Genomic DNA, 22,191 nt, shown 5'->3' with positions numbered 1-22,191 from the left:
GTATGCTGATGTTACACACTCTATTTTTGACAGAAGCAAACACTGTATTTCAAATGAAACATGAGAATGGAGGTACCGCATCCTAAATATTAAATTTTTAATATTTCATGATGATAACACTCCATAGAAAGATAAAATGTTCTTAGCTAATATTTTAGTACCCAATAAATTTGAGCTACTTTTAAAATTATCACTTTAACACAGATTGTTAGAGCAAAATAACACGTACGTGAATCAGTAGTTGTAAATAACCATACTTTTTAAAAAAAGACTGGATGAATACTTATCAATCTGTTAAGCCAAATTATTTCTGGGCAGGGAAATAAGAGAGAAAGCAAAGGGACAGTGCTTTGCACACGTTCTATATATAAATTTCAGTCTTTCACAATATGCATGTAAATCATGTGTTATTTGGTATTTAAAATAATACATTTTTTAAAGTAGTAAAAAGCAATGAAAATATTCAAAAAAAATTCTCTATGAAAAATCAAATACCATGTTGTAGTCTGCTAGCTGTCCTTGAAAGTCTTTGATTTCAACAGCTAAAGTCTCAGCTCTGCAAGCATAAAATAAATACACTCATTAATTGATAAATAAGCTAATCAACATTATGAACATTATTGATAATTACAAATTCAGTATTAAACTCCTGAAACATGTAACATTAAATGTTACTAATAAAAAAGACATTACATATTTTACCTACAAAATTACTCACCGCTTTTCATATGACAAGTATACCGAATTCTCTTGATTGTACATTTCTATTTCTTTCTGTAGTTTATTAATTTCTGTCGTAAGTTCATTTATTTTACTCCTAAATGAAAACAAATAAGTCAGTAATACTTCTAATCAAGAAAAAATATTCTAGTCAGACAAAACAATAAAATAAATGGTTTTGTGAAATCTGACTTAAAAATAATTTAAGTGGCTTATTTGATTAAGAATGAAGTATATCCCAACTGTTGAGAAGCTAACATAGACTCCGGAATTATTAAGAAAAATGACATAAGACTGGAATGGAAACCTGGTCAAACTGGTACAATCTAGAGATGGAAGTAGATGCCTGATTGTCACACTCACAGCTCCGCTACACTCTGTGACATGGTGTCTTAAGAGTGATATTACTGACATTTTAAGTCACTGAATAATACTTATGTGGGGTTTGGGGGGGACTATCCCATGCAATATGGAATGTTTAACAGCGTGCCTAGACTGGAAGCTAATGACATATCTTCTGAATCCCACTCATGACAACTAAAAATGTCTAAAAATTGCCAAGTGTTCTCTGAGGAACAAAATCACCACCAGTTGAGCATTGCTGTAGAGTTGAACAATTACACAAATAGCCAGAACTACTCTTTGAGGCAGAATCAGAAATCCTGAAGAAGAGAGGCAATGTCATGATGACAAATGGCTCCATTTTGTTTCCTTCTTTTGATTAAAAAGTGGCTGGATATCAAGAGATGCTATAAACAATTGTCTTACTATCTTTCTTATTGATGTTAAGGATAGATGGGGAAAACCTACATTTCTCTTTATTTACTTCTACAGGTTTGAGCATCAAAAAAAATCAGGTAACTGAGACAAAAGAATCAAGAAGGACTAAGAAAGAAAAATGAACTTTTATGATACAATAGAAGAAAGGGTTAAATGAGGTGGAACAAGAGAGAAAGAAGATATAGATGAGGAACCAAAAAGAAAATAGTGTAAAATGGGAAAATGAAGATAAAATAGTAGGACATCAGCAGAGAAAAAGATAGGGAGAAAAAAAGAAGAAAGTTCTTCATTTAGAACTGCATAGAGATATATAACACAGCTTATGAACTAATTAAAATTAGGCAATATTTGTAGCGACTGACCAAATATATACTTAGATAAAATTCTGCATTAATTAATGTTCATAAATAAATATACACATATTCCCTTTCTTATGAGATGTCTAATTGATGATATTTCAATAGTATAAATAATATATTTTAGAACAATCAATGAAAAAAGCATAAAAGGTTATATTTATCATTAAACTTTTAAAAAGTGAACTTGAAATATATAGCTAACATATATACAAATATATAAAATTTAAAATCTCAGCCTAATTTCATTATATTTCTATACTGTAGTACAGCCAAATTAACCCACAGTTATGTTAGAATATAAAATAAATCTTAGAAATCAACACATATCTAATTATTTCAATAAGTACCATAGTTAAAATTTCATAATCATGCATAGAAAAAAACATGTTTATTTAACATACCGAAGAAGCCCAAGATAATAAGATTTGTCTAAAATTTGCCTCTGGGGACCTAAAAAAATTTTTTTAAGCATTAGTGTTCAGTTTAGAAATGCCACCAAAATAGCAAATCAAAAGAATTACACTGTACAATTCTGACAGTCCTCATGAATGCCCCAATAAATCTGATAATGAAGAAGAATCACTGAAATGGAAAAGAGAACTAATGTATTAGCATCATAATATAATAGAAGCTTGAATTAAAACCACAAAGATGGAATTAGAGGTGTGGGTATTAAGACAGACTCCTCAGGTCAGGTTGACTAAATGGAAATTGGGTAAGGGAGTCTAGAACAGGGCCACTCAAGAGAACTTTCTACAACAGCGAAAATACTATATATCAGCACTGTCCAATAAATGAACTACATGGGATTACTGAGCACTTGAAATGTGCCTGGTCCTAGTGCGAAACTGAAGTTTTATTTTACTTAATTATAATTAGTTTAAACTTAAAAAGCTATTGGCTTTTCATAATCTGTCTCAGAGACTTTTTTATAAACATGATCTTATATTTCAGTAGGACTAAGAAAGTACTCCTAGGTTAAATGTCCCAAATCTTGAAAGAGATAAGTGCCCTGCAAGGCATGAGAGTTAAGGCTAGGAAGGTCTAAGTGGAAAAAAAGGAGAAAATGTCTTATTAAAATGGGAAATGGGATACTAGAATCGGTAAGAACAAAAGACACAACAGACAGTGGTGTATAGTGGTAACAATCAAAACTTTTTTATGTAAGGCTTTGAAGTGTATTGATAGAAACTGAACAAAGGATATTTTGTTTTAAAGGAGAAATTAATACAGTATAAATATTTAGTAAATTCTTCATGGAATTTCAGTATGTTTCTAACCTTAATGTTTAATAATATTAAGCACATAAACATTTTCATGAATAATATTTTAAAGACTAAACAACTATATAATTTTGACTCATTTTTTCACAGTATTGATAATTATTAACCAAGCTTTTCTAAATAATCTATTGATTTTTAATATTTAGTGAGCTAAGTATATTATAATACAAGTAAGAAAATTTAAGTCTCCTGAAAGGCATGACATGCTACATTAAAAAGGTAGCCTAATATCTTATAGTTGATTTTGTACCAGTAAAATATCTTCATTCCTGATAGTCATCTGTCACAAATACAGAAAATAAAGCACTCATAAAACAGTTCACCATGCTTTGATTTATATATTTATACAGACCAGTTTTTTGAATCACAACATATAGTATATTGTTATACCTTTCTAAATATATACAGAGAAGCATAGTGAGAGATGTGGCATAAATCTGTGTTAGCCTTATTTCCTTATGTAAGTATTATAACATAGTATTATTCGAAAAAATAACACTTTTGACTTCTCATAAATACACAAATATCGTAATAGTGTAATTTTGATATAAAAAAATCAAAAAGTATTTCAGTAAGTTCCATATGGTACTAGAAATTTAATTTTCATTCTTTAGCTTTTCTTCAAATTATTTCAAATTTCTTTAAGTTGTAACAAATCTCTTTGTTCAGAAAAATAAAGATCAAAATATAATCTAGTTTACAATGTATTTCACATTTATTCTCTTATTTAACCCTCAAAAAATTTTGTGAATCAAGGAACAAGAATTGAGTAAAATAGCCTCTTTCACACTGTATTTCTAATTTAGTAACAAGGTACTATAACAGTTCATATACAAAATATACTAATCTTCTTAAAACACATACCTTTAATTCCAGTTTTCATTCCACTCAAACCTTGTTGTGTTACAGGACGATCTGCAACTTTAATCTGAGAAGACAGAACTCCACCGGTCCCCATGGGGCCACCACGAGAGCCTGGTCTTGCTGTTCCAGGTGGCATCTAAATAAGAAACAAGATTTCAGTTTTAATAAACTAGAAAAACACTGAACTTCTACTATTGTTAAGAATATAAAGAGAATATTTTGAAAATTTAATTCAACATAATTTGTAAAATACCCCTTCATTTTTTAATGTTTGAAATATGAAACATTATTAAATAAAATTCTTTAAAATGTAAAGTTCTATGTGTAGACATTATTTATAATACTCCAAAATTGGAAAGGAGTTAAATGTCCACATATTTTTCCTCAGATAACCATAGAAAATGATTAAATAAGCTGTATTAAATAGTACTGGGAGAACTGGACAGCTACGTGCAAAAAAATGAAACTTGAGCACCGACTTACACCATACACCAAAATAAATTCAAGGTGGATAAAAGACTTAAATATAAGCCGTGACACCATTAAAGTCCTAGAGGAGAACATTGGCAGGAAAATCTCAGATATTTCACACAGCAACTTCTTTACTGATATGTCCCCTAGAGCAAGGAATATAAAGGAAAGAATAAACAAATGGGATCTCATCAAAATAAAAAGCTTCTGCATGGATAAAGAAAACAGTATTAAATTAGCAAGACAACCAACTGTATGGGAAAATGTATTTGCCAACGATACCACAGACAAAGGTTTAATCTCCAAAATATACAAAGAACTTACACGACTCCACTCTAAGAAGGCAACCAACCCAATTAAAAAATGGGCAAAGGACTTGAACAGACACTTCACCAAGGAGGATATACAGAGGATCCAGAGACACGTGAAAAGATGCTCAATATCACTAGCCATCAGAGAGATGCAAATTAAAACCACAATGAGATACCACTGGTTATCTCTACATGATATAATAGTTCATTTTTATTTTGCCACTTATGTAATTTGGTGTTTTCAGCATTATTTATGGTAAGTATATATATAACCTTTAAAAATCAGAAAAAAACACTTCTGGCTAAGATGAGGCATAGGTACAACACTGTGCCTCCTCCAATAACCAAATTAAGGACAACAAAAATTAGAAACAAAAAAGCACCCAGAACTGACAGAAATTTGAATTGCACAGAAATCTGACAACCATTTATGTAGACAGGAAAGAGGGGCGAAGTCAGTGTCCGGTGGATAGGGGTTGGGGCAGGAAAAAGCCATGGCTGGTGGATCCAGGCTCACAAGTGGCAGCTGGCAGGGCGGCTGGCTGACCGTGGTCACACATTATAGCGCAGATAAACCGGGTGAAAACAGGCAGTGAGACCACGCAACCCAGGGCCCCAGCGCCAGAAAATAAAGCCTAAAATCACCGATCGAAAACACTTGTGGGGGTTGAGGGGCCGGGAGAGACTCTCAGCCTCACAGGAGAGTTCCTTGGAGAGACCTACAGGGTTATAGAAGGTGCAGAAGCCCACACACCCGGGAGCCAGCACCAGAAGGGCCCAATTTGCTTGTGGGAAGTGACAGAAGAAACTGAAATCGAAGAAAGAGTGGAACAAGCCCTAGGGTTCCCTCTCAGACCCCACCCCTACATACAGTGTCACAACCCAGTGACCAGGTTGCTCTGCCCTGGTGAACACCTAAGGCTCCACCCCTCACCAGGTAACAAGTGAGAGCAGACCAAAAAAAAAAAAAAAACAGATGAAAGGCCCAAAACCAATACATCTAAGCAACCAAGAGATAGCCAACCTATCAGATGCATAGTTCAAAGCACTGGTGATCAGGACGCTCGCAGAATTGGTTGAATTTGGGTGCAAATTAGATGAAAAAATGAAGGACAAACTAAGTGAAATAAAGGAAAATGCACAGGGTACCAATAGTGATGGGAAGAAAACTGGGACTCAGATCAATGGAGTGGACCAGAAGGAAGAAAGAAACAACCAAATAAAAAAGAAAGAGGAAACAAGAATTCAAAAAAATGAGGAGAGGCTTAGGAACCTCCAGGACATCTTTAAACGTTCCAACATCCGAATTATAGAGGTACCAGAAAAAGAAGAGGAAGAGCAACAAGTGGAAAACATATTTGAACAAATAATGAAGGAGAACCTCCCCAATCTGGCAAAGGAAATAGACTTCCAGGAAGTCCAGGAAGCTCAGAGAGTCCCAAAGAAGTTGGACCCAACAAGGAATACACCAAGGCACATCATCATTACATTAGCCAAGGTTAAAATGAAGGAGAGAATCCTAGAAGCGGCAAGAGCTAAGGGAACAGTCACCTACAAAGGAGTTCCCATGAGACTCAGCTGATTTCTCTAAAGAGACCTTACAGGCAAGAAGGGACTGGAAAGAGGTATTCCAAGTCATGAAAGGCAAGGACCTACAACCAAGATTGTTCTATCCAGCAAAGCTTTCATTTAGAATGGAAGGACAGATAAGGTGCTTCTCAGATAAGGTCAAGTTCAAGGAGTTCATCCTCACCAAACCCTTATTATATGAAATGTTAAAGGGACTTACCTAAGAAAAAGAAGATAAAATAGACGAACAGTGAAAGGACAGCAAACTCACAGTTATTAACAACCACACCTAAAACGAAAGCAAACTAAAAGGACAGCTAGATCAGGAGTGGAAACATAGAAATGAAGATCTCAAGGAGGGTTAGCAACAGGGGAGTGGGAGGAGGAGAAGGGGGGAGAAGGTACAGAAAATAAGTAGCACAGACAGTAGATAGAAAATAGATGGGGGGGGGCAAGAATAGCATGGGAAATATAGAATCTAAAGGACTTGAGACACATGGTTATAAACTAAAGGGGGGGTAATGGTGGGGATGGGGGGGTAGGGTGGAGGGGAATGAAGAGGGGAATAGAACAACTGTAACAGCATAATCAATAAAAAATTAAAAAAATAAATAAATATGTTGTAGAAATTTTAAACAGGGGTTGTATATAGCCATTGTCATTCACTTTAATTGTTTTTAATTGTTAGCTGGTATCCTCTAATCCTATCAGCTAACATAGCTCTTAAGTGATTCTGACAATTACTTAGCAATTATTTTGAGTACAGGGGAGCCAGCAACAGTGACACTTTCCAGAGAAAATATGTTGAACACAGAAACATTGTCAACTCCAAATTCAAGTGAAATAAGTTCAGGGTTGTTCTGAATGATCCTTACAAGAAAATGCTAAATTTCTCACTGGGTAAACCTTCTAAATAATTTCTTCAGCTTTATGCAATCATAATCATGACAGCTACTCAAATAACTATGCTACTTCTTAAAAAATATCTAGATGAAAGTACAGAGAAGTATAAATTAAAAATGTACATATTAAAAGGAATATATATGTATTCACATGAAAATATATTTATGATAGGACTTCCGCCAAGATGGAGGTGTAAGTGGAAACACTCTGCCTCCTCACACAACCAAATCTAAAAACAACAAAGTTTTAACAACAATAAACACAGCCAAGCCACAGAAAATCGAACAATACAAAGTCTGACAACAGCGACCGCTCAGCTAAACCAGTTAGAGGGGTGGAACCAGCTGGGGAGCTGGTAGGGCAAAAAAGATCCCCCAACTCGGGTGCGCAGGCAACTGAGGGTGCGGATCCCAGGTGTGGAGTAGCGACAGCCGGACCCAGGGAAGGCAACGGGCTGCAGGCTGACCACAGCTGAGCTTTTGCACACAGATAAACAGGCAGGGGGGCAAATGGTGAGGCCCACTGGGCAGGAGGGAGCAGAAAGAACCGCTATTACTCCCTCTCTGACCCCGCCCCCACATATAGCGTCACAAACCAGTAACCTGGGCGGCCCCACCCTGGTGAACATCTAAGGCTCTGCTCCTCATACCTAACAGGCACGAACAGATCAAAACATGGCTCAGGAAGAACTCAGAGCCCCAGAGCCAATAAATCTAAGCGAACAAGAAATTGCCAGCCTATCAGAGGCACAGTTCAAAACACTGGTGATCAGGATGCTCACAGAACTGATTGATCTTAGCCACAAATTAGAGGAACATATGAAGGCTAAACTAACTGACATGAAGGGAAATGCACAGGAAACCAATAGTGATGGAAAGGAAACTGGGAATCAAATCAAGGAAGCAGACCAGAGGGAGGAAAAATGACCAAACAGAAAAATATGAAGAAACAAGAATTCAAAAAAATGAGGAGAGGCTTAGGAACCTCCAGGACATCTTTAAATACTCCAACATCTGAATTATAGGGGTACTAGAAGGGGAAGAGAAACAGCCACGAGTGGAAACCTTATTTGAACAAATAATAAAGGAGAACTTCCCCATTCTGGCAAAGGAAATAGACTTCCAGGAAATCCAGGAAGGTCAGAGAGTCCCAAAGAAGTTGGACCCAAGAAGAAACACACCAAGGCACATCATCATTACATTAGCCAAGATTAAAATGAAGGACAGAATCCTAGAAGCAGCAAGAGATAAGGGGACAGCCACCTACAAAGGACTTCCCATCAGACTGTCAGCGGATTTCTCAAAAGTGACCTTACAGGCAAGAAGGGGCTGGAAAGAAGGATTCCAAGTCATGAAAACCAAAGACCTACAACCAAGATTGCTCTATCCGGCAAAGCTTTCATTTAAAATGCAAGAAGAGTTAAAGTGCTTCTCAGATAAGATCAAGTTCAAGGAGCTCATCATCTCCAAGCCCTTATTATATGAAATGTTAAAAGGACTTACCTAAGAAAAAGAAGATAAAAAAAATGAACAGTGAAAGGACAGCAAACTCACAGTTATTAACAACCACACCTAGAACAAAAGCAAACTAAGAGGACAGCTAGATCAGGAGTGAACCATAGAAATGAAGATCACATGAAGGCTTAGCAATAGGGGAGTGGGAGAAGGAGAAGGGGGGAGAAGGTACAGAAAATAAGTAGCATAGACCGTAGATAGAAAATAGATAGGGGAGAGGGTAAGAATTGTAGGGTAAATATAGAATCTAAAGAACTTGAGATACGTGGTTATGAACTAAAGGGGGGGGATGGTGGAGGAGGGGTGTGCAGGGTGGAGGGGAATGAAGGGGGGAATAGAACAAATGTAATGGCATAATCAATTAAAAAAAGAAAATATATTTATGATATAGTACTGATATACTTATGACATATTACTGAAAGTAAAGGACAAGAATGTACATACTATTATCTTTATTTTGGAAAATGCTAAAATCATACAATTATTTGTGTGTATATATCAGTGTTTGAAAAAAGATGGAAAAATACTGTAAAAGGATACATGTCAATGTATCCTTGACAATGATTATACCTGGGGTAGAAGGAGGGAACTCTGACATTTCTTTGTATGTTTTATAATGAGCATTAGTATTTTAAAAACAGCAAACATTAAATAGGTATAAAGTACCTGGCAAATAGTAAGTGGCTAATGTCCATTTCTTTTTATAAAATAATAGAAAAAGATACCCCAGTTCAGTATTATCTATAAATTTAGAAAAATCATTTCAGTATAAGTGGATGATGATATCGATAATATTACCTAAAACTGTAGAAAAATCTCAAAAGTTTAAGAAAACTGATTTTAACAAAATTATTCCATTCCCAAAATGCTGCTCTTGTTATAAAGCGTAGGACCCAACATTATCTCTATTCTCTGAACCTGAATGCTTGATATGCACCTTATGTGGTAGTTAAAACCATTTGCTGCAAGCAACAGAGAAATGACTATGAATATTTTGGTTTATTCATTTCTTCCCATGTACATATAAATCTACTTTTTATATTAAACTGTCACCACACTGCTTTTTTCTCACACTGCTTTTTTCACTTAATTCTCTATTATATATATTATTTCCTCAAATATTCTTTAAAAGAATTTTTAATGGCTACCTAATAGTTTAGGATAAAGACAGACATATAATTTATTTATGAGTTATCTGTTGTAAGGTTGTTTAGGTTATATTCAAATTTCACTGTTATAATGATAATGAAAATGTAATAATTACCTTTATAGGATATTATTCTGCTTAGAATTATCAGTTTGTAAAGTTTATGGATTTTGTTCTAATACCATACTTTTCTCTTAGTGATTCACTGATTTATGACACTCTATCTTACATGCAAGCTGTTAATATTTATCAGGTGTTTTCTAGACTACTGTTGCAACCAGAACATCATTTTACTTATGATTTATAATATAGTTCATACCACTGTACAGTGTTGGGGACTACTCTGTGTGGTTTTGGAGACTGTAGCCCCGCACAAGTAAGGCCTTGACAATAAATCTCTACTGGAAAGCAGGGAATGCTGGTGGCAGGTACAACCCACCAACACAGTGGGTTCCTATGGGAAATCAGGCCTTAAGAATACATTATATTCTTTGAAGCTTGCTTTGCTTTGCTATTGCCCCGTTGGTATAGTCCAGATGTTTAAGTTCAAAGCAAAAGGAATGAACTCCTTATCTTAGGAAATCTACCTTAACAACCATCTGGCTCTGGCATGTCTAATAGACCCTGACTGAAGCAGATATCTGTGTTTTCTCATTTGTCATCTATAATATCAGTTTTTTATAACTATAGCCTTTGGGCATCGATTGATGAGCTATGCATGTATGCTGTATATCCTTGCACATACTGAGCCCAATAAAAGCTGTCTTGGAGAAGGGCTCCAGGCATCCTCCACCAGAGGGAACTGCCACACTTTTCCCACTGGAAGAACAGATTGTGTCCGGGACGACTTATTCTCATCTGCGGAGGCCAGAGCTCCTTGGGAGGGGATATCCCACAGTAAATTCTTATTTTTGCTTTTTTATTATTTTAGATAAATTTTAGAAGTTTTATAATAATACCCACCACCTTTGCCTGCCACACACACACATACAAATACATTGCCCCCACAAGAAATCTCATGAAATTTAGATTGGTTTATAGCCTTAATATAGAAAAAGCCCATATGGATTCTGAACTCTACATATGACATAAATATTACAAATAATTTTTTCACCAGTTTGATATTTTTCTTTTAACATTTTTGGGTATTTTCAATTTTGTAAATTAAAATACAAAAATACCCCATTTTTCAGTATTTGATGTTTCCATTATTTTACAAAAGCCTAGGCCACACCAAGTTTATATAAAATACTTGCCTGTATTTTCTTCTAGAATATTTATGGTTTCCTTTTTTAAATATAAAGCTTCTCAATTATCTCAAATTCTATGTGAGGGAGGGGTCAATTTCTTAAAAACAAATGGTTTTCAGTAATTTGAGTGCATTACTAAATACTCCATACTTTTTCAAATAATTTGAAATGTCACCTTCATCATTAATTAAATTCTTAGCTATTTCTGATTCTATCCATTTCATTTGATATTGACACAAATACACCCTACCACCTTAATAACTGTAGTTTTAAAATACACTTGAATATCAGCATGAGCATGTCCCTTCTTTCTATAGTGTCTTTCCGACATTCTCATACATTTATACTCCTTGATGTTTTCAAAAAACAAAATTATATTATAATATGCTCACAGAATAAATAACAAGGATTTCTCATTATAAACAGGCTTTCCAACTTCTACCAAGATATATGTACAACATTTCAATAGATTTGTTTTAAACTTACTCCAGTTGCCACTCGAATGTTTCCTGACGGGGGTCTTATTCCAGAAGGAGGCCTTCCTGTTAACCCAATTCCACCTCGTGAAACAGGGCGAGCTACTGAAGGTTTGTGGTTACTAGCCATTGCTTCTTTACTTTAATCACTGTTTGGAAACAAGAAATTGTTCAATTCCCATTTGATATCTTCTATAGTTAGATACTAGTGCCCCACATAAACCTTCCTTCAAACATTTAATCCACAATGATTTTTCTTGCAATTGCCATTCTAGGTACTACTACAAGGCTGAGCCTGATTTAATTTAGTTCAAATTTGACACTATTTTCCCATTTAGAACTATGAAATCATTTACTAAAACATGCCTTCCTCATTTCTCTATAATCTCATCAAAATACTACACCCTCTAGATATGTTTCCTGTGCTCTCATCCCATACTCTAGTAAATTTACCCAGCATCTTTGTCTTCCAATCTTTCTCTGTGATTTCTGGTCCATGCCCCTTATATTCTCAATCCAGTTATTAAATGCAGTGGTACCTTGGTATTTGTCATTAATTCATTCTAGAACTCATGATAAGTGCAAAACCAATGAGTACCAAATGCAAGGAGTGATGAAGCATTTTCTCTTGGGTGGTGTCATCACTCATACAAGCTCTAGCAAGTGCAAGGGGTCCCAAGTAAGCACCAGGTGCTGAAATATTTTTTTTCTTGTCCAAATGCTATGGATACAGGGTTTGACAAATTCTAAAGCTGACGAGTACTGAAGTATGACTATACTTTTACTCTTCTCTTTAACAGAATACTGGCTTTCCCTAAAAAACACTTTCAATAACAAAAGTTGTTTTAGCTTCTAGTTCCCCAATTCTAAAAACAAAGGAGTGCGTGGCACTACCTTTGCCCTACACTGTAACTTTCAAAACATTATGCCTCCAAGCCTTTAAAAAATAAATAGAATTTTCTTTCTTTAAGGACCAGGTAATACAACCATGTTACCTTAGATCTTTCCTGGTTGTTTTTTATAGGGATCACTTAATGTCTCCCTCATCTTCACTAAGGTCTTTGTACCTCTAGTTTAGTTTCTATTCCAGTTCCACCAACATCCTGAATGACTTTCACGTGGATAATGTAGTCAATACCTAAATTCTAGCTTCAGTTCCCTAACCTAAATTTCAGTAACCATCTCAATCCCATTTCAGATAGCCATGGCCAGACTTTGAGCTTGTCAATTGGAATTGCTTCATCTCAAACATTTTAAATGAAGTACTTTATTCTCTGACTTTAATCTCCTCCCCCTCTTCTCATCTTTATTCTCATTAGCCTCTTTTTAAACCATTTCCTTAATTCACTCATTCTCTCTGTTTATTGGTCTCTTCCTTTACCCATCAGAATATTATTTAAAGTTTTCACTGATAATTTAGGATAACATTTTTCAAATTATGAGTCATGACCTTCTAGTGGGGTTGTAAGAACAATCTGATAGGTTATGACACATATGCTTTAAACATAAAAGAAAACAATATATGAGTGCAATAAAAAAAGTTCATTGTATAGAAATGGTATTATCTCATTACATTTGTTGTTTCAGTTATATTTATATAAATTTACACATTTGTACTGATCTTTAAAGTAAAATATATATCCTGTTATAGGTCATGTTCAAAAGACTTTTAAAGATTCTGATCTAGAGAGAGAATAAGGAGAAAAAGAGTGCTCAAGACTATTGCCAGAGGAATATCTTTGCATTCAGATAAAAGAGTATGAGACTAAAAATGAGGGCCAAAAAAAAAAAAAAACAAATACAGAAACCAGGAGTGTGTGTCAGAGATGCCAAGAAAACAGCAGGAATGGTCAGCTGTGCCATTTATTGCTGGGAATTCAAGTAAGATGAACACTAAAATGTCCACTGACATCCCCATCAAAGAAGCCACTAATGACCTTTGGCGAGAACAGTTTCAAGGACTTTTTTTCCTTCTCTACACTATATTGTCTAATGAGCACCATCAACTAATTCATATCCTTGAACTTTACTTGACCTATCTGGCAAAATCAGATACTTTCCTCCATATCCAACCAGGTTTACTGAACGTTGCTAGTAGAAATTGTGACAACTGTATAGTCTGGACTACTGCAAAGTCATCGTCACAAAACTTAGCTGGACTCTCATCACAGAAAATTTTATTTATCCTTTATAAATGACTTCTCTCCTTAATGATTCCAATCCTTATCCAGTTTTCAATCTACACTCTGTTCCCACTACTCTCAGCAGATTTCTTACTAATCTGACAATTTCCTACTAATTTTGCAAAATTAGGTTTGAAATCCACCAAGTTTGGAGCACACAAACCTCCCTATACCCACCCTGTGCTCTGATCTCGGTAGCTACCCATTCTTTTGTTTAAAGTCAATCTGTTCTGATTTACCCTCTTAATCCCATTTTCAATGGGACAATAGAGTTCTCCTCCTAGTCCCCTTCTTTTCCACTCCAATTTCCTTTTAACTATCCCACTCCCACCCATATCTTTAAACTTTCTCCATTCTCTGTTATGTTCGACTCTTTCCTAACCTTAAAGATTAATTTCTTGATCTTGAAAACACTTTTAACAATATCCCACATACCCTTTTCCTATGCAGCCAAACTTTAAAAAAAAATAGCTTATAACCACTATTCTCTACCTTTTCAATTTCCAATATCTCCTTATTTTCTATTATTCCATTCAAATGGCCCCTGCCAACACAGCTAGGGATGTAAATGTCATCTGTTACTAATATCCCCTCCTATATGAAACCCTTTTCATAACGCTCCCCTCTTCTGGTTCCCCTTTTCAGTCTTATTTTTTTCAGTTCTTCCTCTTGGTAGCACCTCCTAGTCACACAAATCAGAAACTTAAGTCCTTGATTTCTTCCTCTCCCTCATTTCCCATAGCCAGTCACATAGTCCTGCTGATTTTATTCCTGAATGTTTAACATGTACCTCCCCTTTTGTTCCTACAGTATTGTCCAGGGCCTGATGGAGTCAAGTGGATTAGTATATTGGCCTCCTTGCTGGTCTGCTTGTCTAATACACATCTTGCCTGTTATTTTCCCTAGGAACCCTTCCACAAAAACCAGTCCTTAACCACCCCTTCTAAATTGAATTTAAAGGCCTCTCCTATATGCTACTATGTATCCTGGCCATACCTATATCTTAGTAACCATCACACTGATTGAAATGATCTGCTTCGGTATTTCTCTCCCTTGAGGACAGGCCTGGATCTCATTCATCTCTATATCCCCAGTATTTCAGTGGCGGGCAAAAAATTTGTTCTTTTGTACTTTCTGAATTTTCTCCCATATGAAGGCCTTGTCAATTACAAAAAATTTACTAAATCATTAAAAGTGAAATGAATCATTTATTCTACTAAAATAGTTTCTTGACTTCTATACTCCCTGCCCAATGCTTGTATTACTTTTATTCTCTCTATAATCTTTCATCCTTTTTCTTATACCTTCAACTATGTTGATGACTCATCAATGTCTGCAGGTCTGTCCTTTAAACTGTATATCGATTCTAAATTTTCAATTGTTTATTGAAAATTTCTATTGAGATACGCCATTATCACTTCATACTGAATATGTTCACACCAAAACTTAAAATTTGCTCATTCCAACTAGCTCCGTTATTCCATTTCCTTGCCCTTTTGAACTGTGAACAAAGTAAGAAATCATTACCATTATTATTATCTCAAATGGAAAAAGAGTCTCATGAAGTAACTTTTTGAAAGGCTGACAAGGTCATGGTTTCTCCCAAAGAAAGCTAACAAAATAAACCTTTGATTCCAGTAGAAGTAGTCAATGTGACCCTAGCTTTCCTGATAACTTTAAGAAAATGTACAAAATATCAAATTTCCACCTCATCTTCTTTGTTACTGCTTTACTGTCACGGTAAAAATACAGTATTTGATTAGTCCTAGGGGGTAGCATAAAAGAGTGTGGTACTAGTAACCAAAATGCCTCTAACTCTGGGCTTATTCACACATACTCAGAGAAGCAGCCTGGCCTTTGATTCAAGAAAGATTAGGGATACAAACTTGAGCTCTGATAGTTACCAGCTTTATAATCCCTTCTGGAAGTTCTTCCTCACCTGTAAAACAGAAGTCTGGCGTTAGCCTCTATCTTGCAGAACTGTTGTGAAGATTACAAATAGTATATATAAACACCTGGCTCTTATTACTATCCTCTTCCCTAAACCATCCATCTTTTTTAAAATTTAATTATTTTTCAAGTACAGTTTTCTGTCTATTTCTCCCATCCAAGCCCATCCCGCCCCGTGCTCCCCACCTCCCTCCCATTTCCACCCCCCTTAGTTACTGTCCCTGTGTCCTTCAATACTTGTTTCTCTAAATCCCTCTTCTTTTTTCCCCTTAAATTCCCTCCCCTCTCCCCTCTGGTCGCTGTCCCCCTGTTCTCTATTTCAGTGTCTTTTGTTTTTTTTTCTGCTTGCTTGTTTTGCTGTTTAGCTTAACATATATAAAGAAATGAAAAATTTCTCAGTCCCTTATGCTATGAACGACAGACAGAAAGCAATTTTATTTTGAGCAAAATCTCCCAGTCCCGTGATTTTTTTTTTCTCTTAAGCTCTTGAATTCTTCCCTTTGGTCTCGCCTTGGCAGGTCTCCTACGGGGACTGTTGGATTGTCTCAGCGCACGTTTTGCGGGGCTACACTTTTGACTCCTCTGACCTAACGGCGGCCTGAGGATAGCAGCTAAGAACCTAGAGTTTGATTTGTCTTCTTTGGAGGACATCAGCATCTCCAAGGTGAGATACTACGCTACAGAGGAAGGGAAGGAGAAATGGGACCCGGGATTTCTCACCTCCTTCAGCGCCGAATGAGGGAGGTAGCAACACTCCAGGTCACGCCACTGCGGAGCGCACCACTCATCTCCACGTACGGGTTCGCTGCCTCGAGACCACCCACTTACACTTGTAGCTTTCCTGAGCCCTCAGGCCCAGCCAGTTGAGGCTGAGCGCCTCCGCGTATCCCGGCAACGGGTCGGGACCGAAGAGGCCCCTCCTCCTGATGGGCTAATCTCCGGCCTCAGCTCCGAGCACCTACCAGCAAAGCGAGAGTAAAATGTTCTCGCGATATTTGTGTACTTCAGGGCTTTTCAGAAAGGAATGGGAAACAGCGAGCTGACTAGAAAAGAACATTTTATTTGAAAAACCTTTGTTTTCTTTATAATCAGAACAATGCCTCTGATTATATTCACTCCAGCGAGTTAAATTATATATATCCCTATGAAATCTGCCATCTGCTGCGGTGTGGTACGTTAACAGTTTTTGTTAAGAATTGTTTGAAGTCACTCCTGGTGGGCAGCATTGTACATTTTACTTCTAATTAGTAGTATACTTACTGTAACTACTACACATGTACACACACAATAAAACATTAAGTATGGATGCGACTCTAATGCCGTCTGTTCCTCCTTCATTGGAATCTTCATATCTTTAAGCTTCCTTTCAGCGTTTTGATTCAAGTTTGTGAAAAACGCTCAATAAAATGGAAACTGGTTTTACAAGAATTGTTTTAACATTAGTGTTTAAAAAACAATATAAGAACTACTGCATCTCAAATCCCACTTCTCTAATAAAGTAACGTGCAGCTTGTTTTCAGTTTTCCTACATATAGGCAGCTTAAATGTTATTGCAGTTACAATCGTAACATACACATTAGACTTTGAATATGTTCACGTTATTTCCAATTTGCAGACATTATGTATAACCAGATTTAATCTCTTATGTGCTGGCCTGCAAGTAGTTTAAAATCAACACAAAATAATGTCACGTGGCTGAATTCTCACTTAAAGTTTGTAAAATATTTTCATGAAATTATACTGTTTGATCGCAATTTATTTGTAGTGCTCACTTTTCCTGTTGTGATTGAAGTGACGGGCAGTAAAATTTGCAACCCCAACACAAGCCTCTTTGGTATAAGGATTATTTTGAACCGAAGGCAATAAAAGAAGCAGATAAAAGAAAAGCTCTTTATGATTCCTCTATTTGTTTAAAAGAGTACACAAATCTTTAAAGATTTTCCTCCTTATCTCTCTACCAGGAAGGCCAAAAGTGATCATCCAAGACAATTTTAAACTCATCATTAGCCTAAAAGACTGCGCAGGAGGAGCCTATATAACAAGTTTTATTAATTAGTCTTTATCTACCATTACTTTCTCATATATTTGCATTCTCATAATTTGATGCCTCTAATTATGAGATGCCTCTAATTAAGGTCTTTTTCGTGTCACTTCCGTAAAAATGTATTGTTCCTTTGTTTAGATGCTTTATAACCCAAGCTCTGGAGTCACCTTTGAGTTACTCATCCCTGAGTTTTTCTCTCGTAGGTATGATATACGTATTAACAAACTTCTGTCAATTTTTCTTTTGTTCACCTTTTGCTACAAAGCGCCAGCAGAAAACCCAGAAGGGTAGAAAAAAAAGATATTTCCTTTCTAACAATCTTTAACTTTCCAAGTATTTAATGTATTTTCTCTGAGAGGTTACCGATATGCAGAGTTCTTCCCTCAGTGCTTTTAGACACATAGGAGGGGGAACCAGGTTTTGTCATTTGTATACACATGTGAGAGTTGAGAGAAATCATTTTAAATCTTTTAAATGCTTCATACAAAACATGTATTTTTAAAATTACCAAGAACTCAGTTTAGTGTTCACAGAATCTAAAGTAAGCAATTGTTCCCAGTAGGACCCCAAACTCCCTCATATTAATGAAAAATAATAACTTGTAAAAATATCAGGAGACTATGCAGAGGTTTGAGGAAATCGAAGTAAAGGTGCCGTAACAGATCACTCTAAACAATCTCGATAAACCACAAAGCAACGTACAGCCCTGCAGACCAAGATTTAAAATATCCAGATTCCGCGCGCCCGGAGCTCACGTCCCACTGGCGCGTGGCATTGTGGGATTTGCAGTCCCATCACGCATTACGTACTATAGTAAACAGTTTAGCCGGGGATTGGGAAAAAACTCGGGTTTGGCGAGGACCGGGTTTACGGTACCTCGGCAGAAAGGACAGTGTCCTCGGTCTTCCTCCACCCGCGACTCACAGCTCAGGAAAGAAGCGAGCCTCAGTTCCTCGTCGGCCTCGGCAGCCAGGACGCGCACGCTCTGCGTCATGGCGGGCTGAGGCATATGATGAATTCCGGTGTGCAGTCCTGGTTGCTGTGTCACTCGGCCCGCTCGGCGCGCCCCTTCCCTGCAGCCCTTACGCACGGGCCGTCCGGCTCTTCCGGTGTCCGGCCGTCTCTCACCTGCAGGTCCCTCTCCCGCCGCTTTTCGTCGCACACCTGGCCTCCCCTGCGGACTGATCTCGGTTTGTGCCCGGCCTCCGGGTGCCGGACCTACCAGGGCCATGGCGAGCCGAGCCGCCAGATACCGGCTGAGCTGCTCGCTCCCGGGCCACGAGCTGGATGTGCGAGGCCTGGTGTGCTGCTTCTACCCGCCGGGGGCCTTTGTATCCGTGTCCCGGGACCGCACCACGCGCCTTTGGGTCCCGGACAGGTGAGCGCTGCGAGCCCAGCAGCCCCCTGAAGGTGTTGCAATCTTCCTTCCGCGTATGGGAAGATAGTAACCCTTTCCGGCTCAGTCCCGCTCTCTCCCTTTCTTTTCGGCCTTCACTCCGGTCTGTGTTGCCTCCCCATTCTAAGAGCCCATGGCTGGACGCGCAGTGTCCGAAACCAGTACGATTTGGGCGAAAGAGCATCGGATTGGGGGAACGAACAGACCTACGTTCATGTTCTAACGACCACTAGAGAGTGGGTGACCTTGACCGAACTTACTACCTTTTGGGGCTTAAGTTTTTGGACTGTGATTTGCCACGTTTCTTTTAGATTGAGAATTTATTGATGCCAGGTGCACCTTCTATATGAGGCAATGTGAAGTCATCTCCCGTGTAATTGAACTAAGAACTTCGCTCTTTCCGCCTAGAGTTTGCTCTGTAGTCTTCCTTAAAGTTTGAGAACCTTAGTTCTTAAAAATTGCATTCCAGAAAGTTGCTTTACCTCCCCTATGTTGTCCAGTTCAGAGTTTCTTAGTCTGGGGTCTGTGGTGGGCTTTAGATGGAGGGGCTGAAACCTCTTTATGTTATATGAACGTGCGGGGACGTGATGTTTTTTCTTGAGGACTCGAGTCCCTTTGTCTTCTAACCCCCACCCCAAATTAAGAAACAGAAGATTAAACTCCAGTCCAAATCAAATTCAGTAGTTCATCCCTGGGTTTGGCTGATTACAACAGGAAACTTAACCACCTGGAAGACAGATTTCAGTTTAGAAAGAGAAAAATTGAGATGAGTTACCTTGTTAGCCTTCCATCGGTAGAGGTTTCTTCACTCAGAGTTTGGGTTACCATCCATAAATTCAGATAACTACTGATTGAGTACTTCCTGTGTATTTGGGATCCTGAAGAAGAAGAAGAGGACAGTTAAGTTCTTTATGTTTATAGAACTAGCTTACAGTTTGGGAGGGAAGATGGATCAAAAAAACGAAACATACACACTTGGCACGAGTCCTATCAATAAAACAAATATCGGTATAGAGTTGAGTGGAGAGAGAGATTCGAGAAGGGAGCATCTCTGAGGAGGTTTTTTTTCTTTTTTTAAGTCTGACACTGAGATGGAGTTTGTCATGGGAGCAAGGAATGAGGAAGGTTGAATTGGGAGAGTCCTGTAGGCCATAAGAGGAACACACACATACGGCCCCCCCCCCCCCATGGTTGAGGAAGAAGAAAGCCCGTATGAGCAAAAGGGAATGAGCTGTGAGATGAGCCAGTTCTCTGGGGGCTAAGTAAGGGAGTTAGTAGTTAGAAGCCTTCAAAGTGTTTCCAGCAAGGAGCAGCATGATTTGATTTACTTGATGAGAATTTTCTGCTAGCGACTGATGGAGAATGGATTGCCAAGGGGTAAATGTGGAAGTAGAGCTGTTGGCAGCTTTTGAGGAATGCAGCCAAGACATGATAGACTAGGGTAGGGGTGTTGTATGTACAACAAACTCCCATTTTGAATTGGATGAGATAACTTCTAAAGGTCTCTTCTAATGTTCTGTGATATTCCAAGCCACTTAGTAACAGTAACACATAACTTTTTGTGTATTATATGCCCAGTAGGCAATAAACATTGCAGTAAGGAGTAGCTAAAGGGGATGCCAGTTGTCATAGTTGAATCCTGTCATTACACTTCCACAGTTGTGTATGAGTGTGCTAGGTTGACAAAAACTTTAATCATTGGAGTGGTTGCATTTACTAAGGACTTGACGAACTTTGGGCTGAAATGATCCTTTACTTGAAAACTGGTTCTTTTCATTTAACTCTTGTCTTTTTCAAAATTCATTTATGTATTCACCTAACAGTGATTGAAAGCCTGCATTGTGCTAGTCACAGGGCTAGATGGTGGGTGATTGGAGAGGCAAGATAGTTTTACCTCTCCTTTCCAGTTGCTTAGGGTAGAACATCTCATAGTCACTGGATGATGAACCTCTGATGCATTTGAAACCAGAGTGACTCAACCATACTTTTAATATTAAAATATGTCCTCAAGACTGATATCCTTTGTATATTAATACAGTTAATGAAGTGCTATAAAATGTTCAGAGCTAAGTAGTAAATGAAAATTGCTTTCTGGTGGTTCTGGATCAGGGTAGCTGGTGTAGAGAAGGCCTGGAAATGATGGGGAAGTTCAGTTTTAGGGAGGCAAAATAGTTCTAGGGTAGACCAAACTAGATACCTCATCTTTCACAAAATCCCACTGAGAAAGTCTCTGGGTTTTTTGAAGTTCCTTCAGAAGGACATGTTCTTTTTTTTTTTTTGGTTGTACATTATTAAACTGAACCAGTGAACATGCCATTCTTTGAGACTGCTTCAGGCCTCTGTAAGACCACTTCAAATTAAATTGGATTTCTCAAGTCTATTACCAGTTATTGCTTTGCCTTTTGAAAACAACACATATTACAAAGATGCAACCCCAGATTTTATATCATGCATTAAATCTTCTCTGTGCCGAGGTATCAAACACTTAGCACTTTGGGCACTTAGTCAAGTAGTTCTATGGGGTTTGTTAAGAAATCAGAGCCAGTCCCTTCCCACTCCCCGTTTCTCTTTCTTGGAGGCAAATTTTCATCTCTTAACTGCTTATTTTTTATTTGACTTCCCGGTCTCTCTGTATAAAATGCTGTACAGTCATGTCCTGCTTAACTAGGTGGATACATTCCAAGAAATGTGCGGTAGGCTGTTTTGTTGTGTGAACCTCAGAGTTCACTTACCTGAGTTCACCTAAGTGATATATATAGCTCACTACACACGTAGGCTATATGATATAGACTATTGCTCCTAAGATACAAATCTGTACAACATGTTAATGTACAAAATACCACCGGAGTAAATTAAGCACAAGGGAAAATGATACAGTTCAGAGGCACAGTCAACAGGAGATTTAGGAAGCTCCTGTGGTAGAACATAGCACACTGTTTTACAGCAGACTTATGTTTCTAAGCAGAAAGAG

At 37.5% G+C, this 22,191-nt stretch overlaps 2 protein-coding genes across 4 annotated transcripts in view; one reads left to right on the top strand and one right to left on the bottom strand.

Annotated features, from left to right (window-relative positions):
* The window catches only part of IFT74 (intraflagellar transport 74), a 142,908-nt gene that overhangs the window by 103,685 nt on the left and 17,032 nt on the right, over positions 1–22,191 (bottom strand). Inside the window, exons 2-10 of one of the 3 annotated variants that reach the window (XM_053656476.1) lie at positions 19,996–20,098; positions 16,501–16,738; positions 15,735–15,769; positions 15,135–15,331; positions 11,658–11,796; positions 4,007–4,142; positions 2,261–2,309; positions 719–817; positions 496–556 (exon numbers count right to left, since the gene is read on the bottom strand). In XM_053656476.1, coding sequence (XP_053512451.1) covers positions 496–556; positions 719–817; positions 2,261–2,309; positions 4,007–4,142; positions 11,658–11,777 — 465 coding nt within the window. In that variant the 5' untranslated portion in view covers positions 11,778–11,796; positions 15,135–15,331; positions 15,735–15,769; positions 16,501–16,738; positions 19,996–20,098. Of the gene's footprint in view, positions 1–495; positions 557–718; positions 818–2,260; positions 2,310–4,006; positions 4,143–11,657; positions 11,797–15,134; positions 15,332–15,734; positions 15,770–16,500; positions 16,739–18,700; positions 18,781–19,995; positions 20,099–22,191 lie in introns of those variants that run through there. The other 2 variants (XM_053656474.1, XM_053656475.1) reach the window with 2 other exon arrangements.
* The window catches only part of PLAA (phospholipase A2 activating protein), a 39,335-nt gene continuing 36,021 nt past the window's right edge, over positions 18,878–22,191 (top strand). The window contains exon 1 of the mRNA XM_037145414.2: positions 18,878–19,202. Within this exon, the coding sequence (XP_037001309.2) occupies positions 19,054–19,202 (149 nt within the window). The 5' untranslated portion in view covers positions 18,878–19,053. The remainder of the gene's footprint in view (positions 19,203–22,191) is intronic.

This window comes from Artibeus jamaicensis, unplaced genomic scaffold, assembly GCF_021234435.1.
Source record: "Artibeus jamaicensis isolate MK-2021 breed Jamaican fruit bat unplaced genomic scaffold, CSHL_Jam_final scaffold_1964, whole genome shotgun sequence".
NCBI classification, from domain to species: domain Eukaryota; kingdom Metazoa; phylum Chordata; class Mammalia; order Chiroptera; family Phyllostomidae; genus Artibeus; species Artibeus jamaicensis.
Note: the sequence above shows the minus strand (reverse complement) of the source record. Positions and strands in the feature narration are given on the sequence as shown.